Source organism: Nerophis ophidion, linkage group LG17, assembly GCF_033978795.1.
Source record: "Nerophis ophidion isolate RoL-2023_Sa linkage group LG17, RoL_Noph_v1.0, whole genome shotgun sequence".
NCBI classification, from domain to species: Eukaryota; Metazoa; Chordata; class Actinopteri; order Syngnathiformes; family Syngnathidae; genus Nerophis; species Nerophis ophidion.
The window spans coordinates 50218837-50243117 of NC_084627.1; the positions used below are offsets into that span (position 1 = coordinate 50218837).

Sequence of the window (24281 nt, forward strand, 5' to 3'; positions counted from 1 at the left end):
TTGTTGATGTTATTGACTTGTGTGGAGTGCTAATCAGACATATTTGCTCACTGCAAGCTAATCGATGCTAACATGCTATTTAGGCTAGCTATATGTACATATTGCATCATTATGCCTCTTTTTTTTAGCTATATTTGAGATCATTTAGTTTCCTTTAATTCCTCTACTTCACTTTATATCTCATGACACACTATCTGTATCTAATATGGCTTTTAATTTTTTGTGGCTACAGACAGATTTGTTTTTGTATTTTTGGACCAATATGGCTCTTTCAACATTTTAGGTTGGCGACCCCTGACCTAGTTTGAAACAATATCACATTCTCTCCATAGCAACCTGCTATGTTATCGCCAGGCATCCACAAACACTACAAAAACACTATACACAAAATCACCTTCGCAGTTTTAAGTTTTTTAGCGTTTCCGGTTTTTGAGGTTTAAGTTCCTGCCTAGTGCTCTTATTTTGGTTGCTTTTCCTGTTTTGTGTGTGTTCTCCTGCAGCAACTTCACTCCTGCCTCTGAGCTCTGCTTCACGCACCTGGTCTCAATGAACAATCAGGTCTATTTATTTTGAGCCCTTGCTGCTAGTTTTGGTCGGGACTTCCTATCTTGTGGGCGATTTTCCTGCGGCACGTGTTGTAAGTCTTTGCTCTTCTCCAGCATTCCGTTTTTGGAATTTGTTTTTTGCCTGTCCAGCTTTTGTAAATACACAACTGACCATATGCTTCTGGAACATTTCCTCGTGGCTTCAGTCATCTGTTTTGTCGCCAATTAAATACTTTTTACCTGCAAGCTGCCTCCTGGCCCCCTGCATATTGCAGGGGGGCCCAAAGTGCACCCCGGGGGCCACTTGCAGCCCGCAGCTAATTGTTTACCGGCCCCCCAAATATTCTGGAAATGCTATTGCAAAAATAAAGAATGAGGTGAAATAATCGAGTAAAAGTTGCTATTGTGACACAAAGCTGCCATGCAGGCTGTTTTTTTCCTCTTTTGTCTTTATTTTACCATGTAAAAACCATCTTTACCATGAATTGATTAACGTGGACCCCGACTTAAACAAGTTGAAAAACTTATTGGGGTGTTACCATTTAGTGGTCAATTGTACGGATTATGTACTGTACTGTGCAATCTACTAATAAAAGTTTCAATCATTTATTTTAAATTTTATTGCCATTGCTAAAAAAAAAAGACAAAATAATCCATGTTATAGCTTTGAATTATTTTCAAAGCTCCAATTAGTTCAAATTATTTCACTTTAAAATGTTTTATGTGGCAAATGTTGCATTTATTGGGTAGTTGCCATATAAAAAATGTTTTCTTTGACAAAAGAGCATAAAACAAACTAAATAATAGTTTAAACGTAAAATCAACAGATATATCTGAAGTTGATCTTGTAAGTGTTGAAAGTAAAAAATAATAATAAAAATGTATCACTTTATGAGTGGGGCACCCTTTGGATCCCAAATATATTTAGTGGTATTTTATTAATCTTTTCACTGTGATTATTAAAAAATAAATAATTAAAATCAATGGTGTCCTGCATTATTGATCTTTTAGGGCTCTAATTACTAAATACTGCATATTTCAGTTTTACTATAAAAACGAATTTTTTTTTTTTTGACAAAAGCCATAAAACTTTTTTTTTTTTTTTTTTAAGTTGTAACACGCAGAGATTTGCTGTAAGCGTTAAATGAAAAAATAATAATAAAAATTGGGCTTATTTTTTACATTTTAATAACTGAGACCCTTTATGGTGTCTAGGACCCCTAAAGGTCAAATACATTTTAAAAATCCATATATTTTGTTATGGTTTGAAAATGAAAAATATCCAAATGGCCACCGCATGCTTAAATTTTTCCATGTGTGGGTGGCCCTCAGTGGAAAAAAGTTTGGACACCCCTGGAATATTGGGATTGCAGCAAAAATCGCTCTCATGCGAACCAAACGTCACAGAAGCAATAAACAAAACCCAAAACCAAGTTGTGGAATCGTGTTACCAGTGTGTTACATGGCCTTTTCTTTTAACAACACTCAGTAGACGTTTGGGAACTGAGGAGACCGTTTTTTGAAGCTTTTCAGGTGAAATTATTTCCCATTCTTGCTTGATGTACAGCTTAAATTGTCCAACAGTCCGAAGTCTCCGTTGTGGTATTTTAGGCTTCATAATGTGCCACACATTTTCAATTGAAGACAGATCTGGACTACAAGCAGGCCAGTCTAGTACCCGCACTCTTTTACTATGAAGCCACGCTGTTGTAACACTTGGCTTGGCATTGTCTTGCTGAAATAAGAAGGGGCGTCCATGACAACATTGCTTGGATGGCAACCGTTGTTCCAAAAGCTGTATGTACCTTTCAGCATTAATGGTGCCTTCACAGATGTGTAAGTTACCCATGCCTTGGGCACTAATACACCCCCATACCATCACACATGTGTAAGTTACCCATGCCTTGGGCACTAATACACCCCCATACCATCACACATGTGTAAGTTACCCATGCCTTGGGCACTAATACACCCCCATACCATCACACATGTGTAAGTTACCCATGTCTTGGGCACTAATACACCCCCATACCATCACACATGTGTAAGTTACCCATGTCTTGGGCACTAATACACCCCCATACCATCACACATGTGTAAGTTACCCATGTCTTGGGCACTAATACACCCCCATACCATTACACATGTGTAAGTTACCCATGTCTTGTTCACTAATACACCCCCATACCATCACACATGTGTAAGTTACCCATGCCTTGGGCACTAATACACCCCCATACCATCACACATGTGTAAGTTACCCATGCCTTGGGCACTAATACACCCCCATACCATCACACATGTGTAAGTTACCCATGTCTTGGGCACTAATACACCCCCATACCATCACACATGTGTAAGTTACCCATGTCTTGGGCACTAATACACCCCCATACCATCACACATGTGTAAGTTACCCATGTCTTGGGCACTAATACACCCCCATACCATCACACATGTGTAAGTTACCCATGTCTTGTTCACTAATACACCCCCATACCATCACACATGTGTAAGTTACCCATGCCTTGGGCACTAATACACCCCCATACCATCACACATGTGTAAGTTACCCATGCCTTGGGCACTAATACACCCCCATACCATCACACATGTGTAAGTTACCCATGTCTTGGGCACTAATACACCCCCATACCATCACACATGTGTAAGTTACCCATGCCTTGGGCACTAATACACCCCCATACCATCACACATGTGTAAGTTACCCATGTCTTGGGCACTAATACACCCCCATACCATCACACATGTGTAAGTTACCCATGCCTTGGGCACTAATACACCCCCATACCATCACACATGTGTAAGTTACCCATGTCTTGGGCACTAATACACCCCCATACCATCACACATGTGTAAGTTACCCATGTCTTGGGCACTAATACACCCCCATACCATCACACATGTGTAAGTTACCCATGTCTTGGGCACTAATACACCCCCATACCATCACACATGTGTAAGTTACCCATGTCTTGTTCACTAATACACCCCCATACCATCACACATGTGTAAGTTACCCATGCCTTGGGCACTAATACACCCCCATACCATCACACATGTGTAAGTTACCCATGCCTTGGGCACTAATACACCCCCATACCATCACACATGTGTAAGTTACCCATGTCTTGGGCACTAATACACCCCCATACCATCACACATGTGTAAGTTACCCATGCCTTGGGCACTAATACACCCCCATACCATCACACATGTGTAAGTTACCCATGTCTTGGGCACTAATACACCCCCATACCATCACACATGTGTAAGTTACCCATGCCTTGGGCACTAATTCACCCCCATACCATCACACATGTGTAAGTTACCCATGCCTTGGGCACTAATACACCCCCATACCATCACACATGTGTAAGTTACCCATGCCTTGGTCACTAATACACCCCCATACCATCACACATGTGTAAGTTACCCATGTCTTGGGCACTAATACACCCCCATACCATCACACATGTGTAAGTTACCCATGCCTTGGGCACTAATACACCCCCATACCATCACACATGGGGCGGCATAGCTCGGTTGGTAGAGTGGCCGTGCCAGCAACTTGAGGGTTGCAGGTTCGATTCCCGCTTCTGCCATCCTAGTCACTGCCGTTGTGTCCTTGGGCAAGACACTTTACCCACCTGCTCCCAGTGCCACCCACACTGCTTTAAATGTAACTTAGGTATTGGGTTTCACTATGTAAAGCGCTTTGAGTCACTTGAGAAAAGTGCTATATAAATATAATTCACTTCACTAATTCACATGTGTAAGTTACCCATGCCTTGGGCACTAATACACCCCCATACCATCACATATGTGTAAGTTACCCATGCCTTGGGCACTAATACACCCCCATACCATCACACATGTGTAAGTTACCCATGCCTTGGGCACTAATACACCCCCATACCATCACACATGTGTAAGTTACCCATGCCTTGGGCACTAATACACCCCCATACCATCACACATGTGTAAGTTACCCATGCCTTGGCCACTAATACACCCCCATACCATCACACATGTGTAAGTTACCCATGTCTTGGGCACTAATACACCCCCATACCATCACACATGTGTAAGTTACCCATGTCTTGGGCACTAATACACCCCCATACCATCACACATGTGTAAGTTACCCATGCCTTGGGCACTAATACACCCCCATACCATCACACATGTGTAAGTTACCCATGCCTTGGCCACTAATACACCCCCATACCATCACACATGTGTAAGTTACCCATGCCTTGGGCACTAATACACCCCCATACCATCACATATGTGTAAGTTACCCATGCCTTGGGCACTAATACACCCCCATACCATCACACATGTGTAAGTTACCCATGTCTTGGGCACTAATACACCCCCATACCATCACACATGTGTAAGTTACCCATGTCTTGGGCACTAATACACCCCCATACCATCACACATGTGTAAGTTACCCATGCCTTGGGCACTAATACACCCCCATACCATCACATATGTGTAAGTTACCCATGTCTTGGGCACTAATACACCCCCATACCATCACACGTGTAAGTTACCCATGTCTTGGGCACTAATACACCCCCATACCATCACACATGTGTAAGTTACCCATGTCTTGGGCACTAATACACCCCCATACCATCACATATGTGTAAGTTACCCATGCCTTGGGCACTAATACACCCCCATACCATCACACATGTGTAAGTTACCCATGCCTTGGCCACTAATACACCCCCATACCATCACACATGTGTAAGTTACCCATGTCTTGGGCACTAATACACCCCCATACCATCACACATGTGTAAGTTACCCATGCCTTGGGCACTAATACACCCCCATACCATCACATATGTGTAAGTTACCCATGCCTTGGGCACTAATACACCCCCATACCATCACACATGTGTAAGTTACCCATGTCTTGGGCACTAATACACCCCCATACCATCACACATGTGTAAGTTACCCATGTCTTGGGCACTAATACACCCCCATACCATCACACATGTGTAAGTTACCCATGCCTTGGGCACTAATACACCCCCATACCATCACATATGTGTAAGTTACCCATGCCTTGGGCACTAATACACCCCCATACCATCACATATGTGTAAGTTACCCATGTCTTGGGCACTAATACACCCCCATACCATCACATATGTGTAAGTTACCCATGCCTTGGGCACTAATACACCCCCATACCATCACACATGTGTAAGTTACCCATGCCTTGGCCACTAATACACCCCCATACCATCACACATGTGTAAGTTACCCATGTCTTGGGCACTAATACACCCCCATACCATCACACATGTGTAAGTTACCCATGTCTTGGGCACTAATACACCCCCAAACCATCACACATGTGTAAGTTACCCATGCCTTGGGCACTAATACACCCCCATACCATCACACATGTGTAAGTTACCCATGTCTTGGGCACTAATACACCCCCATACCATCACACATGTGTAAGTTACCCGTGTCTTGGGCACTAATATACCCCCATACCATCACACATGTGTAAGTTACCCGTGTCTTGGGCACTAATACACCCCCATACCATCACACATGTGTAAGTTACCCATGTCTTGGGCACTAATACACCCCCAAACCATCACACATGTGTAAGTTACCCATGCCTTGGGCACTAATACACCCCCATACCATCACACATGTGTAAGTTACCCATGTCTTGGGCACTAATACACCCCCATACCATCACACATGTGTAAGTTACCCGTGTCTTGGGCACTAATATACCCCCATACCATCACACATGTGTAAGTTACCCGTGTCTTGGGCACTAATACACCCCCATACCATCACACATGTGTAAGTTACCCATGTCTTGGGCACTAATACACCCCCAAACCATCACACATGTGTAAGTTACCCATGCCTTGGGCACTAATACACCCCCATACCATCACACATGTGTAAGTTACCCATGTCTTGGGCACTAATACACCCCCATACCATCACACATGTGTAAGTTACCCATGTCTTGGGCACTAATACACCCCCATACCATCACACATGTGTAAGTTACCCATGTCTTGGGCACTAATACACCCCCATACCATCACACATGTGTAAGTTACCCATGTCTTGGGCACTAATACACCCCCATACCATCACACATGTGTAAGTTACCCGTGTCTTGGTCACTAATACACCCCCATACCATCACACATGTGTAAGTTACCCATGTCTTGGGCACTAATACACCCCCATACCATCACACATGTGTAAGTTACCCATGCCTTGGGCACTAATACACCCCCATACCATCACACATGGGGCGGCATAGCTCGGTTGGTAGAGTGGCCGTGCCAGCAACTTGAGGGTTGCAGGTTCGATTCCCGCTTCTGCCATCCTAGTCACTGCCGTTGTGTCCTTGGGCAAGACACTTTACCCACCTGCTCCCAGTGCCACCCACACTGCTTTAAATGTAACTTAGGTATTGGGTTTCACTATGTAAAGCGCTTTGAGTCACTTGAGAAAAGCGCTATATAAATATAATTCACTTCACTAATTCACATGTGTAAGTTACCCATGCCTTGGGCACTAATACACCCCCATACCATCACATATGTGTAAGTTACCCATGCCTTGGGCACTAATACACCCCCATACCATCACACATGTGTAAGTTACCCATGCCTTGGGCACTAATACACCCCCATACCATCACACATGTGTAAGTTACCCATGCCTTGGCCACTAATACACCCCCATACCATCACACATGTGTAAGTTACCCATGTCTTGGGCACTAATACACCCCCATACCATCACACATGTGTAAGTTACCCATGTCTTGGGCACTAATACACCCCCATACCATCACACATGTGTAAGTTACCCATGCCTTGGGCACTAATACACCCCCATACCATCACACATGTGTAAGTTACCCATGCCTTGGCCACTAATACACCCCCATACCATCACACATGTGTAAGTTACCCATGTCTTGGGCACTAATACACCCCCATACCATCACACATGTGTAAGTTACCCATGTCTTGGGCACTAATACACCCCCATACCATCACACATGCGTAAGTTACCCATGTCTTGGGCACTAATACACCCCCATACCATCACACATGTGTAAGTTACCCATGTCTTGGGCACTAATACACCCCCATACCATCACACATGTGTAAGTTACCCATGCCTTGGGCACTAATACACCCCCATACCATCACACATGTGTAAGTTACCCATGTCTTGGGCACTAATACACCCCCATACCATCACACATGTGTAAGTTACCCATGCCTTGGGCACTAATTCACCCCCATACCATCACACATGTGTAAGTTACCCATGCCTTGGGCACTAATACACCCCCATACCATCACACATGTGTAAGTTACCCATGCCTTGGTCACTAATACACCCCCATACCATCACACATGTGTAAGTTACCCATGTCTTGGGCACTAATACACCCCCATACCATCACACATGTGTAAGTTACCCATGCCTTGGGCACTAATACACCCCCATACCATCACACATGGGGCGGCATAGCTCGGTTGGTAGAGTGGCCGTGCCAGCAACTTGAGGGTTGCAGGTTCGATTCCCGCTTCTGCCATCCTAGTCACTGCCGTTGTGTCCTTGGGCAAGACACTTTACCCACCTGCTCCCAGTGCCACCCACACTGCTTTAAATGTAACTTAGGTATTGGGTTTCACTATGTAAAGCGCTTTGAGTCACTTGAGAAAAGCGCTATATAAATATAATTCACTTCACTAATTCACATGTGTAAGTTACCCATGCCTTGGGCACTAATACACCCCCATACCATCACATATGTGTAAGTTACCCATGCCTTGGGCACTAATACACCCCCATACCATCACACATGTGTAAGTTACCCATGCCTTGGGCACTAATACACCCCCATACCATCACACATGTGTAAGTTACCCATGCCTTGGGCACTAATACACCCCCCATACCATCACACATGTGTAAGTTACCCATGCCTTGGCCACTAATACACCCCCATACCATCACACATGTGTAAGTTACCCATGTCTTGGGCACTAATACACCCCCATACCATCACACATGTGTAAGTTACCCATGTCTTGGGCACTAATACACCCCCATACCATCACACATGTGTAAGTTACCCATGCCTTGGGCACTAATACACCCCCCATACCATCACACATGTGTAAGTTACCCATGCCTTGGCCACTAATACACCCCCATACCATCACACATGTGTAAGTTACCCATGCCTTGGGCACTAATACACCCCCATACCATCACATATGTGTAAGTTACCCATGCCTTGGGCACTAATACACCCCCATACCATCACACATGTGTAAGTTACCCATGTCTTGGGCACTAATACACCCCCATACCATCACACATGTGTAAGTTACCCATGTCTTGGGCACTAATACACCCCCATACCATCACACATGTGTAAGTTACCCATGCCTTGGGCACTAATACACCCCCATACCATCACATATGTGTAAGTTACCCATGTCTTGGGCACTAATACACCCCCATACCATCACACGTGTAAGTTACCCATGTCTTGGGCACTAATACACCCCCATACCATCACACATGTGTAAGTTACCCATGTCTTGGGCACTAATACACCCCCATACCATCACATATGTGTAAGTTACCCATGCCTTGGGCACTAATACACCCCCATACCATCACACATGTGTAAGTTACCCATGCCTTGGCCACTAATACACCCCCATACCATCACACATGTGTAAGTTACCCATGTCTTGGGCACTAATACACCCCCATACCATCACACATGTGTAAGTTACCCCATGCCTTGGGCACTAATACACCCCCATACCATCACACATGTGTAAGTTACCCATGTCTTGGGCACTAATACACCCCCATACCATCACATATGTGTAAGTTACCCATGCCTTGGGCACTAATACACCCCCATACCATCACACATGTGTAAGTTACCCATGTCTTGGGCACTAATACACCCCCATACCATCACACATGTGTAAGTTACCCATGTCTTGGGCACTAATACACCCCCATACCATCACACATGTGTAAGTTACCCATGCCTTGGGCACTAATACACCCCCATACCATCACATATGTGTAAGTTACCCATGCCTTGGGCACTAATACACCCCCATACCATCACATATGTGTAAGTTACCCATGTCTTGGGCACTAATACACCCCCATACCATCACATATGTGTAAGTTACCCATGCCTTGGGCACTAATACACCCCCATACCATCACACATGTGTAAGTTACCCATGCCTTGGCCACTAATACACCCCCATACCATCACACATGTGTAAGTTACCCATGTCTTGGGCACTAATACACCCCCATACCATCACACATGTGTAAGTTACCCATGTCTTGGGCACTAATACACCCCAAACCATCACACATGTGTAAGTTACCCATGCCTTGGGCACTAATACACCCCCATACCATCACACATGTGTAAGTTACCCATGTCTTGGGCACTAATACACCCCCATACCATCACACATGTGTAAGTTACCCGTGTCTTGGGCACTAATATACCCCCATACCATCACACATGTGTAAGTTACCCGTGTCTTGGGCACTAATACACCCCCATACCATCACACATGTGTAAGTTACCCATGTCTTGGGCACTAATACACCCCCAAACCATCACACATGTGTAAGTTACCCATGCCTTGGGCACTAATACACCCCCATACCATCACACATGTGTAAGTTACCCATGTCTTGGGCACTAATACACCCCCATACCATCACACATGTGTAAGTTACCCGTGTCTTGGGCACTAATATACCCCCATACCATCACACATGTGTAAGTTACCCGTGTCTTGGGCACTAATACACCCCCAAACCATCACACATGTGTAAGTTACCCATGCCTTGGGCACTAATACACCCCCATACCATCACACATGTGTAAGTTACCCATGTCTTGGGCACTAATACACCCCCATACCATCACACATGTGTAAGTTACCCATGTCTTGGGCACTAATACACCCCCATACCATCACACATGGGGCGGCATAGCTCGGTTGGTAGAGTGGCCGTGCCAGCAACTTGAGGGTTGCAGGTTCGATTCCCGCTTCTGCCATCCTAGTCACTGCCGTTGTGTCCTTGGGCAAGACACTTTACCCACCTGCTCCCAGTGCCACCCACACTGCTTTAAATGTAACTTAGGTATTGGGTTTCACTATGTAAAGCGCTTTGAGTCACTTGAGAAAAGCGCTATATAAATATAATTCACTTCACTAATTCACATGTGTAAGTTACCCATGCCTTGGGCACTAATACACCCCCATACCATCACATATGTGTAAGTTACCCATGCCTTGGGCACTAATACACCCCCATACCATCACACATGTGTAAGTTACCCATGCCTTGGGCACTAATACACCCCCATACCATCACACATGTGTAAGTTACCCATGCCTTGGGCACTAATACACCCCCATACCATCACACATGTGTAAGTTACCCATGCCTTGGCCACTAATACACCCCCATACCATCACACATGTGTAAGTTACCCATGTCTTGGGCACTAATACACCCCCATACCATCACACATGTGTAAGTTACCCATGTCTTGGGCACTAATACACCCCCATACCATCACACATGTGTAAGTTACCCATGCCTTGGGCACTAATACACCCCCATACCATCACACATGTGTAAGTTACCCATGCCTTGGCCACTAATACACCCCCATACCATCACACATGTGTAAGTTACCCATGTCTTGGGCACTAATACACCCCCATACCATCACACATGTGTAAGTTACCCATGTCTTGGGCACTAATACACCCCCATACCATCACACATGCGTAAGTTACCCATGTCTTGGGCACTAATACACCCCCATACCATCACACATGTGTAAGTTACCCATGTCTTGGGCACTAATACACCCCCATACCATCACACATGTGTAAGTTACCCATGCCTTGGGCACTAATACACCCCCATACCATCACACATGTGTAAGTTACCCATGTCTTGGGCACTAATACACCCCCATACCATCACACATGTGTAAGTTACCCATGCCTGGGCACTAATTCACCCCCATACCATCACACATGTGTAAGTTACCCATGCCTTGGGCACTAATACACCCCCATACCATCACACATGTGTAAGTTACCCATGCCTTGGTCACTAATACACCCCCATACCATCACACATGTGTAAGTTACCCATGTCTTGGGCACTAATACACCCCCATACCATCACACATGTGTAAGTTACCCATGCCTTGGGCACTAATACACCCCCATACCATCACACATGGGGCGGCATAGCTCGGTTGGTAGAGTGGCCGTGCCAGCAACTTGAGGGTTGCAGGTTCGATTCCCGCTTCTGCCATCCTAGTCACTGCCGTTGTGTCCTTGGGCAAGACACTTTACCCACCTGCTCCCAGTGCCACCCACACTGCTTTAAATGTAACTTAGGTATTGGGTTTCACTATGTAAAGCGCTTTGAGTCACTTGAGAAAAGCGCTATATAAATATAATTCACTTCACTAATTCACATGTGTAAGTTACCCATGCCTTGGGCACTAATACACCCCCATACCATCACATATGTGTAAGTTACCCATGCCTTGGGCACTAATACACCCCCATACCATCACACATGTGTAAGTTACCCATGCCTTGGGCACTAATACACCCCCATACCATCACACATGTGTAAGTTACCCATGCCTTGGGCACTAATACACCCCCATACCATCACACATGTGTAAGTTACCCATGCCTTGGCCACTAATACACCCCCATACCATCACACATGTGTAAGTTACCCATGTCTTGGGCACTAATACACCCCCATACCATCACACATGTGTAAGTTACCCATGTCTTGGGCACTAATACACCCCCATACCATCACACATGTGTAAGTTACCCATGCCTTGGGCACTAATACACCCCCATACCATCACACATGTGTAAGTTACCCATGCCTTGGCCACTAATACACCCCCATACCATCACACATGTGTAAGTTACCCATGCCTTGGGCACTAATACACCCCCATACCATCACATATGTGTAAGTTACCCATGCCTTGGGCACTAATACACCCCCATACCATCACACATGTGTAAGTTACCCATGTCTTGGGCACTAATACACCCCCATACCATCACACATGTGTAAGTTACCCATGTCTTGGGCACTAATACACCCCCATACCATCACACATGTGTAAGTTACCCATGCCTTGGGCACTAATACACCCCCATACCATCACATATGTGTAAGTTACCCATGTCTTGGGCACTAATACACCCCCATACCATCACACGTGTAAGTTACCCATGTCTTGGGCACTAATACACCCCCATACCATCACACATGTGTAAGTTACCCATGTCTTGGGCACTAATACACCCCCATACCATCACATATGTGTAAGTTACCCATGCCTTGGGCACTAATACACCCCCATACCATCACACATGTGTAAGTTACCCATGCCTTGGCCACTAATACACCCCCATACCATCACACATGTGTAAGTTACCCATGTCTTGGGCACTAATACACCCCCATACCATCACACATGTGTAAGTTACCCATGCCTTGGGCACTAATACACCCCCATACCATCACACATGTGTAAGTTACCCATGTCTTGGGCACTAATACACCCCCATACCATCACACATGTGTAAGTTACCCATGCCTTGGGCACTAATACACCCCCATACCATCACATATGTGTAAGTTACCCATGCCTTGGGCACTAATACACCCCCATACCATCACACATGTGTAAGTTACCCATGTCTTGGGCACTAATACACCCCCATACCATCACACATGTGTAAGTTACCCATGTCTTGGGCACTAATACACCCCCATACCATCACACATGTGTAAGTTACCCATGCCTTGGGCACTAATACACCCCCATACCATCACATATGTGTAAGTTACCCATGCCTTGGGCACTAATACACCCCCATACCATCACATATGTGTAAGTTACCCATGTCTTGGGCACTAATACACCCCCATACCATCACATATGTGTAAGTTACCCATGCCTTGGGCACTAATACACCCCCATACCATCACACATGTGTAAGTTACCCATGCCTTGGCCACTAATACACCCCCATACCATCACACATGTGTAAGTTACCCATGTCTTGGGCACTAATACACCCCCATACCATCACACATGTGTAAGTTACCCATGTCTTGGGCACTAATACACCCCCAAACCATCACACATGTGTAAGTTACCCATGCCTTGGGCACTAATACACCCCCATACCATCACACATGTGTAAGTTACCCATGTCTTGGGCACTAATACACCCCCATACCATCACACATGTGTAAGTTACCCGTGTCTTGGGCACTAATATACCCCCATACCATCACACATGTGTAAGTTACCCGTGTCTTGGGCACTAATACACCCCCATACCATCACACATGTGTAAGTTACCCATGTCTTGGGCACTAATACACCCCCAAACCATCACACATGTGTAAGTTACCCATGCCTTGGGCACTAATACACCCCCATACCATCACACATGTGTAAGTTACCCATGTCTTGGGCACTAATACACCCCCATACCATCACACATGTGTAAGTTACCCGTGTCTTGGGCACTAATATACCCCCATACCATCACACATGTGTAAGTTACCCGTGTCTTGGGCACTAATACACCCCCATACCATCACACATGTGTAAGTTACCCATGTCTTGGGCACTAATACACCCCCAAACCATCACACATGTGTAAGTTACCCATGCCTTGGGCACTAATACACCCCCATACCATCACACATGTGTAAGTTACCCATGTCTTGGGCACTAATACACCCCCATACCATCACACATGTGTAAGTTACCCATGTCTTGGGCACTAATACACCCCCATACCATCACACATGGGGCGGCATAGCTCGGTTGGTAGAGTGGCCGTGCCAGCAACTTGAGGGTTGCAGGTTCGATTCCCGCTTCTGCCATCCTAGTCACTGCCGTTGTGTCCTTGGGCAAGACACTTTACCCACCTGCTCCCAGTGCCACCCACACTGCTTTAAATGTAACTTAGGTATTGGGTTTCACTATGTAAAGCGCTTTGAGTCACTTGAGAAAAGCGCTATATAAATATAATTCACTTCACTAATTCACATGTGTAAGTTACCCATGCCTTGGGCACTAATACACCCCCATACCATCACATATGTGTAAGTTACCCATGCCTTGGGCACTAATACACCCCCATACCATCACACATGTGTAAGTTACCCATGCCTTGGGCACTAATACACCCCCATACCATCACACATGTGTAAGTTACCCATGCCTTGGGCACTAATACACCCCCATACCATCACACATGTGTAAGTTACCCATGCCTTGGGCACTAATACACCCCCATACCATCACACATGTGTAAGTTACCCATGTCTTGGGCACTAATACACCCCCATACCATCACACATGTGTAAGTTACCCATGTCTTGGGCACTAATACACCCCCATACCATCACACATGTGTAAGTTACCCATGCCTTGGGCACTAATACACCCCCATACCATCACACATGTGTAAGTTACCCATGCCTTGGCCACTAATACACCCCCATACCATCACACATGTGTAAGTTACCCATGCCTTGGGCACTAATACACCCCCATACCATCACATATGTGTAAGTTACCCATGCCTTGGGCACTAATACACCCCCATACCATCACACATGTGTAAGTTACCCATGTCTTGGGCACTAATACACCCCCATACCATCACACATGTGTAAGTTACCCATGTCTTGGGCACTAATACACCCCCATACCATCACACATGTGTAAGTTACCCATGCCTTGGGCACTAATACACCCCCATACCATCACATATGTGTAAGTTACCCATGTCTTGGGCACTAATACACCCCCATACCATCACACGTGTAAGTTACCCATGTCTTGGGCACTAATACACCCCCATACCATCACACATGTGTAAGTTACCCATGTCTTGGGCACTAATACACCCCCATACCATCACATATGTGTAAGTTACCCATGCCTTGGGCACTAATACACCCCCATACCATCACACATGTGTAAGTTACCCATGCCTTGGCCACTAATACACCCCCATACCATCACACATGTGTAAGTTACCCATGTCTTGGGCACTAATACACCCCCATACCATCACACATGTGTAAGTTACCCATGCCTTGGGCACTAATACACCCCCATACCATCACACATGTGTAAGTTACCCATGTCTTGGGCACTAATACACCCCCATACCATCACACATGTGTAAGTTACCCATGCCTTGGGCACTAATACACCCCCATACCATCACATATGTGTAAGTTACCCATGCCTTGGGCACTAATACACCCCCATACCATCACACATGTGTAAGTTACCCATGTCTTGGGCACTAATACACCCCCATACCATCACACATGTGTAAGTTACCCATGTCTTGGGCACTAATACACCCCCATACCATCACACATGTGTAAGTTACCCATGCCTTGGGCACTAATACACCCCCATACCATCACATATGTGTAAGTTACCCATGCCTTGGGCACTAATACACCCCCATACCATCACATATGTGTAAGTTACCCATGTCTTGGGCACTAATACACCCCCATACCATCACATATGTGTAAGTTACCCATGCCTTGGGCACTAATACACCCCCATACCATCACACATGTGTAAGTTACCCATGCCTTGGCCACTAATACACCCCCATACCATCACACATGTGTAAGTTACCCATGTCTTGGGCCCTAATACACCCCCATACCATCACACATGTGTAAGTTACCCATGTCTTGGGCACTAATACACCCCCAAACCATCACACATGTGTAAGTTACCCATGCCTTGGGCACTAATACACCCCCATACCATCACACATGTGTAAGTTACCCATGTCTTGGGCACTAATACACCCCCATACCATCACACATGTGTAAGTTACCCGTGTCTTGGGCACTAATATACCCCCATACCATCACACATGTGTAAGTTACCCGTGTCTTGGGCACTAATACACCCCCATACCATCACACATGTGTAAGTTACCCATGTCTTGGGCACTAATACACCCCCAAACCATCACACATGTGTAAGTTACCCATGCCTTGGGCACTAATACACCCCCATACCATCACACATGTGTAAGTTACCCATGTCTTGGGCACTAATACACCCCCATACCATCACACATGTGTAAGTTACCCATGTCTTGGGCACTAATACACCCCCATACCATCACACATGTGTAAGTTACCCATGTCTTGGGCACTAATACACCCCCATACCATCACACATGTGTAAGTTACCCGTGTCTTGGGCACTAATACACCCCCATACCTATAACAATCTGGTTGGTTCTTTTGCTCTTTGGTCCGGAGGACACGACGTCCACAGTTTCCAAAAACAATTTGAAATGTTGACTTGTCAGACAGAATGCTTTTCCACTTTGCTTCGGTTCATCTTAGATGAGCTTCAGCCCAGAGAAGCAGGCAGCGTTTCCAGGTATTGTTGGTAAATGGCTTTCGCTTTGCATAGTTTTAACTTTCACTTACAGATGTAGCGACAAACTGTAGTTACTGACAGTGGTTTTCTGAAGTGTCCTTGAGCCTATGTGGTGATATCGTTTACACACTGTCACTTTTTAATGCCGTACCGCCTAAGGGATCAAATGTCACGGGCTTAGCCGCTTACGTGCAGTGATTTCACCACATGGTAAAATCCCGAAATTCATTCCAATTGCTCGTTGAGAAATTTTGTTTCTAAACTGGAAATTTGCTCACCCATTTGTTCACAAAGTGCTGACCCTCACCCTATTCTTGTTTGTGAGTGACTGAGCATTTCATGGAAGCTCCTTTTATACCCAATCATGGCACCCACCTGTTCCCAATTAGCCTGATCACCCATTTTTATGTTCCAAATAAGTGTTTGATGAGCATTTTTTAACTTTCTCAGTCTTTTTTGCCACATGTGCCAACTTTTTTAAACATGTTGCAGGCAGCAAATCTCAAATGAGCTAATATTTGCAAAAAATAACGTTTTCCAGTTCGGACATTACGTATCTTGTCTTTGCAGTCCATTCTATTGAATATAAGTTGAAAAGGATTTGCAAATCATTGTATTCTATTTTTATTTACTAATTACACAACGTGCTAACTTCACTGGTTTTGGGTTTTGTGATATACATTTTTGAGGATGCTTTCTACTTTGTAACCATAAGCATTTTCCTCACTTTCGTGCTTGCAGGCACAGTTCCCTGAAAAGCTGAAGAGGTGCACAGAAATGCAGTCTCACAACACTTCGTCCAGTCAGCACAAGTCGAGGCCGAACACTGCAACCTACTTTTCCAGGTAAATAAATCAAGACGCGGTAAAAATAGTCCACTGTTCTTCGGGTTAAACAGCATTTTCAGTCTTTTATTTGCCTATTTCGTCATTATTAGAGTGGACTCAGCAGACAAGAAGGATGGGACAGGAAAGCATGCTTTTTCAAAATGTTGGGACAAAGCAGAGCAACATGTTTTGTTTCTTCCCCCCACAAACATAGTGAAGGATGTATTATATGTGCAGCCTGTCAAGACGGGGGCTCGCATTACAAAGGTGATTACTAACACTAACGAGATGATGATTTAGTGCTGATTATCTGGGTGTGACATTTGCGGGGAAAATGAGGTTGAGACGGATAAAGGGCGGGTACAAAAGATAGTGATCACCATGACAACAAACGAGCCATTGATGATGGTGACGACGGAGATAACAAATGATGCTGTTAATAGTTATGCGTGTACGGCAAGGAATAGGTCAACCATGTGATGAGGATATTGACAAGGATGTTGGAATTCAGGTCGGGATTGATGGTGAAGCCAGTGAGGATGCAGATGACACGCTAATAATCATCCAGACCCTGATAACTTCCTAATGAAGATGTTAGTGAGACTGATGCTGATGAAAATGGGAAGGTGTTAATAGTGATGGTGATGATGGATGATGATGATGACAATAAACCACAGGTCTAACCGGCACTACAAAGTAGCGCAGGTGTGATTTATCATGCTTGTTAACAGGTTGAGTTGCAGGATCCTGGCATTGAACAAGCAGTCTGGACAGATAATAGTACAATATTAACCGCATATTAATATTACAATACAGACACAAGTTCTGGTACCTCTGACTGACTGGCATTCCAAATTAGTGTTATGTAAAGTGATGATGGAGAGTGGCGACTAAAGCGATTGAAATACTTTTGATAATATTGACTTGTGTATGTGTCAAAATAGTTGTTGACGAGCACACACATAGTGGACTTAAGGATGTTGTATTGTTTTTCCTCATAAAATATCATATTGAAGGTAAACCCAAGAGCTACCGCTATGTTTGTTCGTATACTCCCTTTGACTTCCTGGACAGCCTGTCAATTAAATCTTGCACTGCTGCCATCTAGTTGGAGGCTTGTGTATTGTTCAAGCATTTTTTAAAGACTCTAATACTGAAAGTCCTTCTGCTTTCCACGGCCACCCAAAGCCTTCTTTGCACCCCCTTGTCTGTTTGGAAATACTCAACTAATGTAACAGACTGTAGGAACAGATTAGTGTGGACACACCAGCTGTTTCTTTGCCATTAACGATCGCTAATGCTAATCAGTAGCATGTTTATGTCAAATTCAATGAAAGTTAGCATTGAGCTAGTGCATTTTTGAAAAGCATGTGTTCTATCAGCCATACTTGCTTTGTTGGCATGGGAAATTGTAACATTACTCTCGTACTCGTGGGACTGTTCTGGACTTGTGTTGTTTTTTTCCCTGTTTGTGTGGTGTTTAAGTTCCTGTCCAGTACTTTTTAATTTGTTGGCTCCCACACCTGTCCTTGATTGGACACACCTGTATCTGATTGCCAATCAAGCTCCTTTATTTGCGGACTCTGCCTGTCTGTCAGGGTTTGATCGTTGTTCCCTGTAAATGGACGTCTAGGTAAGTTTAATCTCTATTTAGAGTATGTTCATCTTCTCCTAGCTTAGTTCCTGTGCACTTCCTAGCTGCACTCATCTTTCTTTGTACATGAGTATACTCCGCTCTCCGCATCCTTGCGGTCACGCTGCAAGCACCACTTCACTAATCGTGACAATGACTTTCGGGGCAGTCTGACTGAGTCTGCTCTGAGTGCTGCTTGAGTGCTTGTTTGCCTGCCAAGTGTTTGAGCCAGATGTGACGTCAGACACGACAAAAAGATCAAAATATGTTTGAGTTTGTGAATTGATACTCAAAATCGGTTTGTGCCCATAATTTCAGGATCTTCCCTACCCCTATGGCACTCGTTATTAGGACTCAATACTCCCTTCTTGCTCTGGCATAGATCCATGAACACTGAAATGTTTTTCTAAAAAGGCAGTTGAAGTTAACATGCAAAATACGCCCAACTTTATTGTAATTTTCAAACTCAACTGCTTTGACATAGACTAATGATGATTGAAACCTGAATTCCAAAGATTGGTGGAGAAGTACAAGTAAATGAAACCTCCGATTGTCACATTCCAGAACCCCACGGGAATGAAAATAACATTTTTGACTTCATAAACAGAGGACAGTGGCCTTAAGTTGACCTCAGCTGCCTCTTTCAAGACTTTCTCGCTCTATCTCACTGGCTTTCTCTCCCCTTCCGCCCCCACATGTGTGCGTATATACATATGTATGTATATGTGTGTAAATGTATGTAATCAAACATATATAGTGTCTATATGTAAGTATACTCTAAGTGTGTGTGTGTGTGTATGTATGTATATATATATATATATATATATATATTGTGTGTGTACATATATACCGTCTGCACCTGTGTAAACCGCTGTAAACATCTGCCTGGCACCCGTTTCCACGTGCCTAAAAAAGTTGCGGCCTCGGCACAGAAGACACATGGACTCAGACTTGCAACTTTGCTAAAACCTACAGCACACACAATCTTTCACATCTTTACTTACGTTCAGGGGATGATGTCCCATCAGGACAATGAAAAAGACACGGATTTCTTCTCGTTTCTTTACTTGAGCTGAATTTAGTCATGAAAATGTAATGTTCCCAACCAGCCCCCCCATCATGAAAAGCACATTTAATAAAAAAAACGTTATGGTCTTACCTTTACTTATAAATGAAGTCCATGCGCAGCTCCTTCTGATCAAAAGCATCGATAACATGTTTTATTGAAGTCTTCCTTATCTTTCTTCAGTTTTAAAAGTCTCTCTGTCTCGATGGAAATCTTCCTTTATTACCTCCTGCTTCGATTGAAAGTCCAGTTTAGAAAACAGTTTTATTTTAGATATGTAATCCTCCATGTTAAAAGTGCAAGCGAGAGGAAAAAATAAAGGATCGCTGCTCACTCTTGCTGCTTGTTGTCACTTCTTCTGCAGCCGAGTAGTTGCAAGAAGGATCACTAGCGCCCTCTACCACCAGGAGGCGGGAGTCATTTAATGACTCATATTTGACACACGCAGCTACGGTATATTAATAAAACATAGCTGCTTACTGTTCTTTTTAGCATATTGGACCTTAAATCCTACTGAATAGCTCCTAATCTTCCCTTTATGCGATTTCAAATGATTGAAATCAGCCTCCTCCATTTTGAAAATGATGACAGGTGAAGTGTCACTCGTGACGTGACGAGTTTGACCCGGTGGAAATTCTAGACATGCGCTAATAGAAATAATATTTAGTGAAAAGAGTTTGACCCGGTGTTAATCCTGAGCCGGCAGTATTGTTAAGCATGCACTGATTTATTTTGGTAAAAACGAGTTTGACCCGGCAGTAATACATACTATATACCCGGCGGAAATTCAAAGAAATACGGTATGCAACATTTTGACCAAAGAACCACCGTTCCATGTAATGTAGACCAGTGTTTTTCAACCACTGTGCCGCAGCACACAAGTGTGCCGTGAGATATTGTCTGGTGTGCTGTGGGAAATTATACAACTTTACCTTAATGGTCCAAAAAATATTTTTTTGCAAATCAATAATTATAATCTGCAAATGCTGTGCCGTTCCTGAGTGTCAGTGCTGTGTAGAACTCTGCTGTAGAACTGTGATCCCAATATGCAGACCACAGCGTGTTGGTAAAAAGGTATGTAACTTTTACCCCAAAAATGAACAAAAGGAAATGAAGCCTTGGGATGGCTATGTAAAACGACAGTAAAACTGAACTGGCTACAAAGTAAACAGAAACAGAATGCTGGACGACAGCAAAAACTTGCAGCGTGTGGAGCAGAGACGGCATCCACAAAGTACATCCATGCATGACATAGTAGGCAGGTGCAGGGAATAGCGCTCAAAGGAAGACATGAAACTGCTACAGGAAAACACCAAAATAACAGCACAAGACAAGAACTAAAGGACTACACACAGTGGTGGAGTTTCATTTTTTTTTATGTTTTCTGCTGGTGGTGTGCCTCAAAAAATGTTGAAAAACACTGGCGAACACAAAGTATTTTACATTTAGAAAAAAAATCATGACCGTTTTATTTGCACTTTATAATCCTGTGCGCCTTTTGTATACAATTAGACCTGAAGACACCCGCTCAGAGACAGTGCGCCTTATGGTCTGAAAAATATGTTGCATGTTGTTCCCATGCTCGCTAGGCGTTTGTACGGTCTTGCCTATATTCTGAAATAATGCATGTTAGCACAGTGGTCCTGTGGTTAGAGTGTCCGCCCTGAGACTGGGAAGTTGTGAGTTCAAACCCCGGTCGAGTTATACCTGAAGACTACAAAAAAATGGTACCTATTACCTCCCTGCTTGGCACTCAGCATCAAGGGTTGGAATTGGGGGTTGAATCACCCAATTATTCCCGAGCGTGGCCACCGCTGCTGCTCACTGCTCCATTGGGGTGAACATGGGTCAAATGCAGAGGATAAATTTCAACACACCCTTTTTAATGCACTCCATAATCCAGTGCGCTTTTTGTACAAAAAAGGACCTGACGAGACCTGCTCATCTGCACTGCGCCTCATAATCCGGTGCGCCCTATGGTCCGGAAAATACGGTTCTTCATGACTCGATGACGTATCAGGGGTGGCCAACTAGTCAGAGACTAAGAGCCACTTTTTTTTCTGTGTTACTGCTAAGAGCCACATCATACACATGGGTACACATGAAAATCATCTTTTAATAATGTATGCAAGCATACACAGACCTCTGCTCAGCCAGATCTAATGAAAATAACCACACCAACATGATATCAGTAATTTTCAACAGTTAACATTGTTTGCACTGTCTCACACACACAAACTCTCAGTTCAAGCAAGTCCATAAACAATAATAGAATAATTTTCAATAACATCTTTCTCTTACTATGCTGCTTAGTGAGACTTCTGGCATTCCTTATCTTGAACAATCCTCTTCAAATCTGGCTTGTATTCTGTTGTTGCCACTCTAAGCAATTCTTTCAAATGAGTGTAAGTCAGAACAGATCAATGCTTTGATTTCACATGTTTCAGGGTAGAAAACACAGACTCGCAGACGTACGCTGACCCAAACATGGACAGTATCTTAAGCGCAGCTCGTTTGATGTTGGTATTTTTCAATTGGCACACTTTTCCAGAACTCAATGGTCCCTTCCCTTAAAACAGCTTTCAGTTGATCATCCTCACAAAGGTCGATCATCTCCAACTCAGCCGCAGCCTCATCTGTGACGAGCGGGGCTTTCAAACAGTCTGTCTCCGCATTAAATGGGTCGACGAGGATCGTAATCTGTGGTCTTTTCAGTTGTAGATCACAGAACCGGGTCACAAACCTTTTGTGCATGTTTGCAACCAGTGTTGTATATCTGTCTCTTTTCTCGTTTGACGTCACTCAAACAGGCTTAATGGTCAGTGTGCCATCTAGCTGTAGGGGGAGTGAATGACAGCGCCAGCCAAGCATTTTTGACGCATGTCATGTGACAGCTCCTGAAGAGCCGCATGAAACTAGTTAAAGAGCCGCATGAGGCTCGCGAGCCGCGGGTTGGCCAGGCCAGACGTAGGTGAAAATGTGCATTATGCAACGATGAAAAGTTCGAAACGCAACTGTTCCAGCACATTCTTGCTCTTTGGTGGATGTTTTTTGTTTTTAACAAGAGGGAGCTTGATAACTTCAGCTGTGGAGGGAGGGTTGAGAAATGTTCCAGAATGCTGATACTAGGGACCCATCACACAAACACCACAAATACATACACACACTTAAAAAGAAAATGAAAAAATTGAGCCAACACTTAAGTGTGTGCTCTCTCCCAATCTTCAAAAACACACACATACTGGTTATCATTTGAAATGGGGACCAAGTTGTTGTTCAGGACTTGTGGGGACCAAGTTGTTCAGGACTTGTGGGGACCAGCCTTTCTACAGGTTGTGGAGGCATTAAAAAAATGAGATCAAATGTCCACTGGCCAGTTAGCTCATACATGTCTTTAAATCTGTGGATTGATGAAGTAATGTGCTGATCAGTCTTACTGGGGACTCTGGGGAAAGAGAGTTAATATGGTTCATGGGGACCACATTTAGATCATTTTGCATAATTCACACACTTGTACGTGACAACTGAGGACCATTTAAAAAAAGTTCAAATTAAA

At 44.3% G+C, this 24281-nt stretch overlaps 1 protein-coding gene across 9 annotated transcripts in view; it reads left to right on the forward strand.

The window, feature by feature from the left end:
• Positions 1-521: 521 nt before the first annotated feature.
• The window catches only part of LOC133536526 (transcription factor 4-like), a 415635-nt gene continuing 391875 nt past the window's right edge, over positions 522-24281 (forward strand). For 8 of the 9 annotated variants that reach the window (XM_061877137.1, XM_061877134.1, XM_061877139.1 and 5 more), the window contains exons 1-2: positions 522-637; positions 17941-18044. In XM_061877137.1, coding sequence (XP_061733121.1) covers positions 17977-18044 — 68 coding nt within the window. In that variant the 5' untranslated portion in view covers positions 522-637; positions 17941-17976. The remainder of the gene's footprint in view (positions 638-17940; positions 18045-24281) is intronic. The other variant, XM_061877142.1, reaches the window with a different exon arrangement.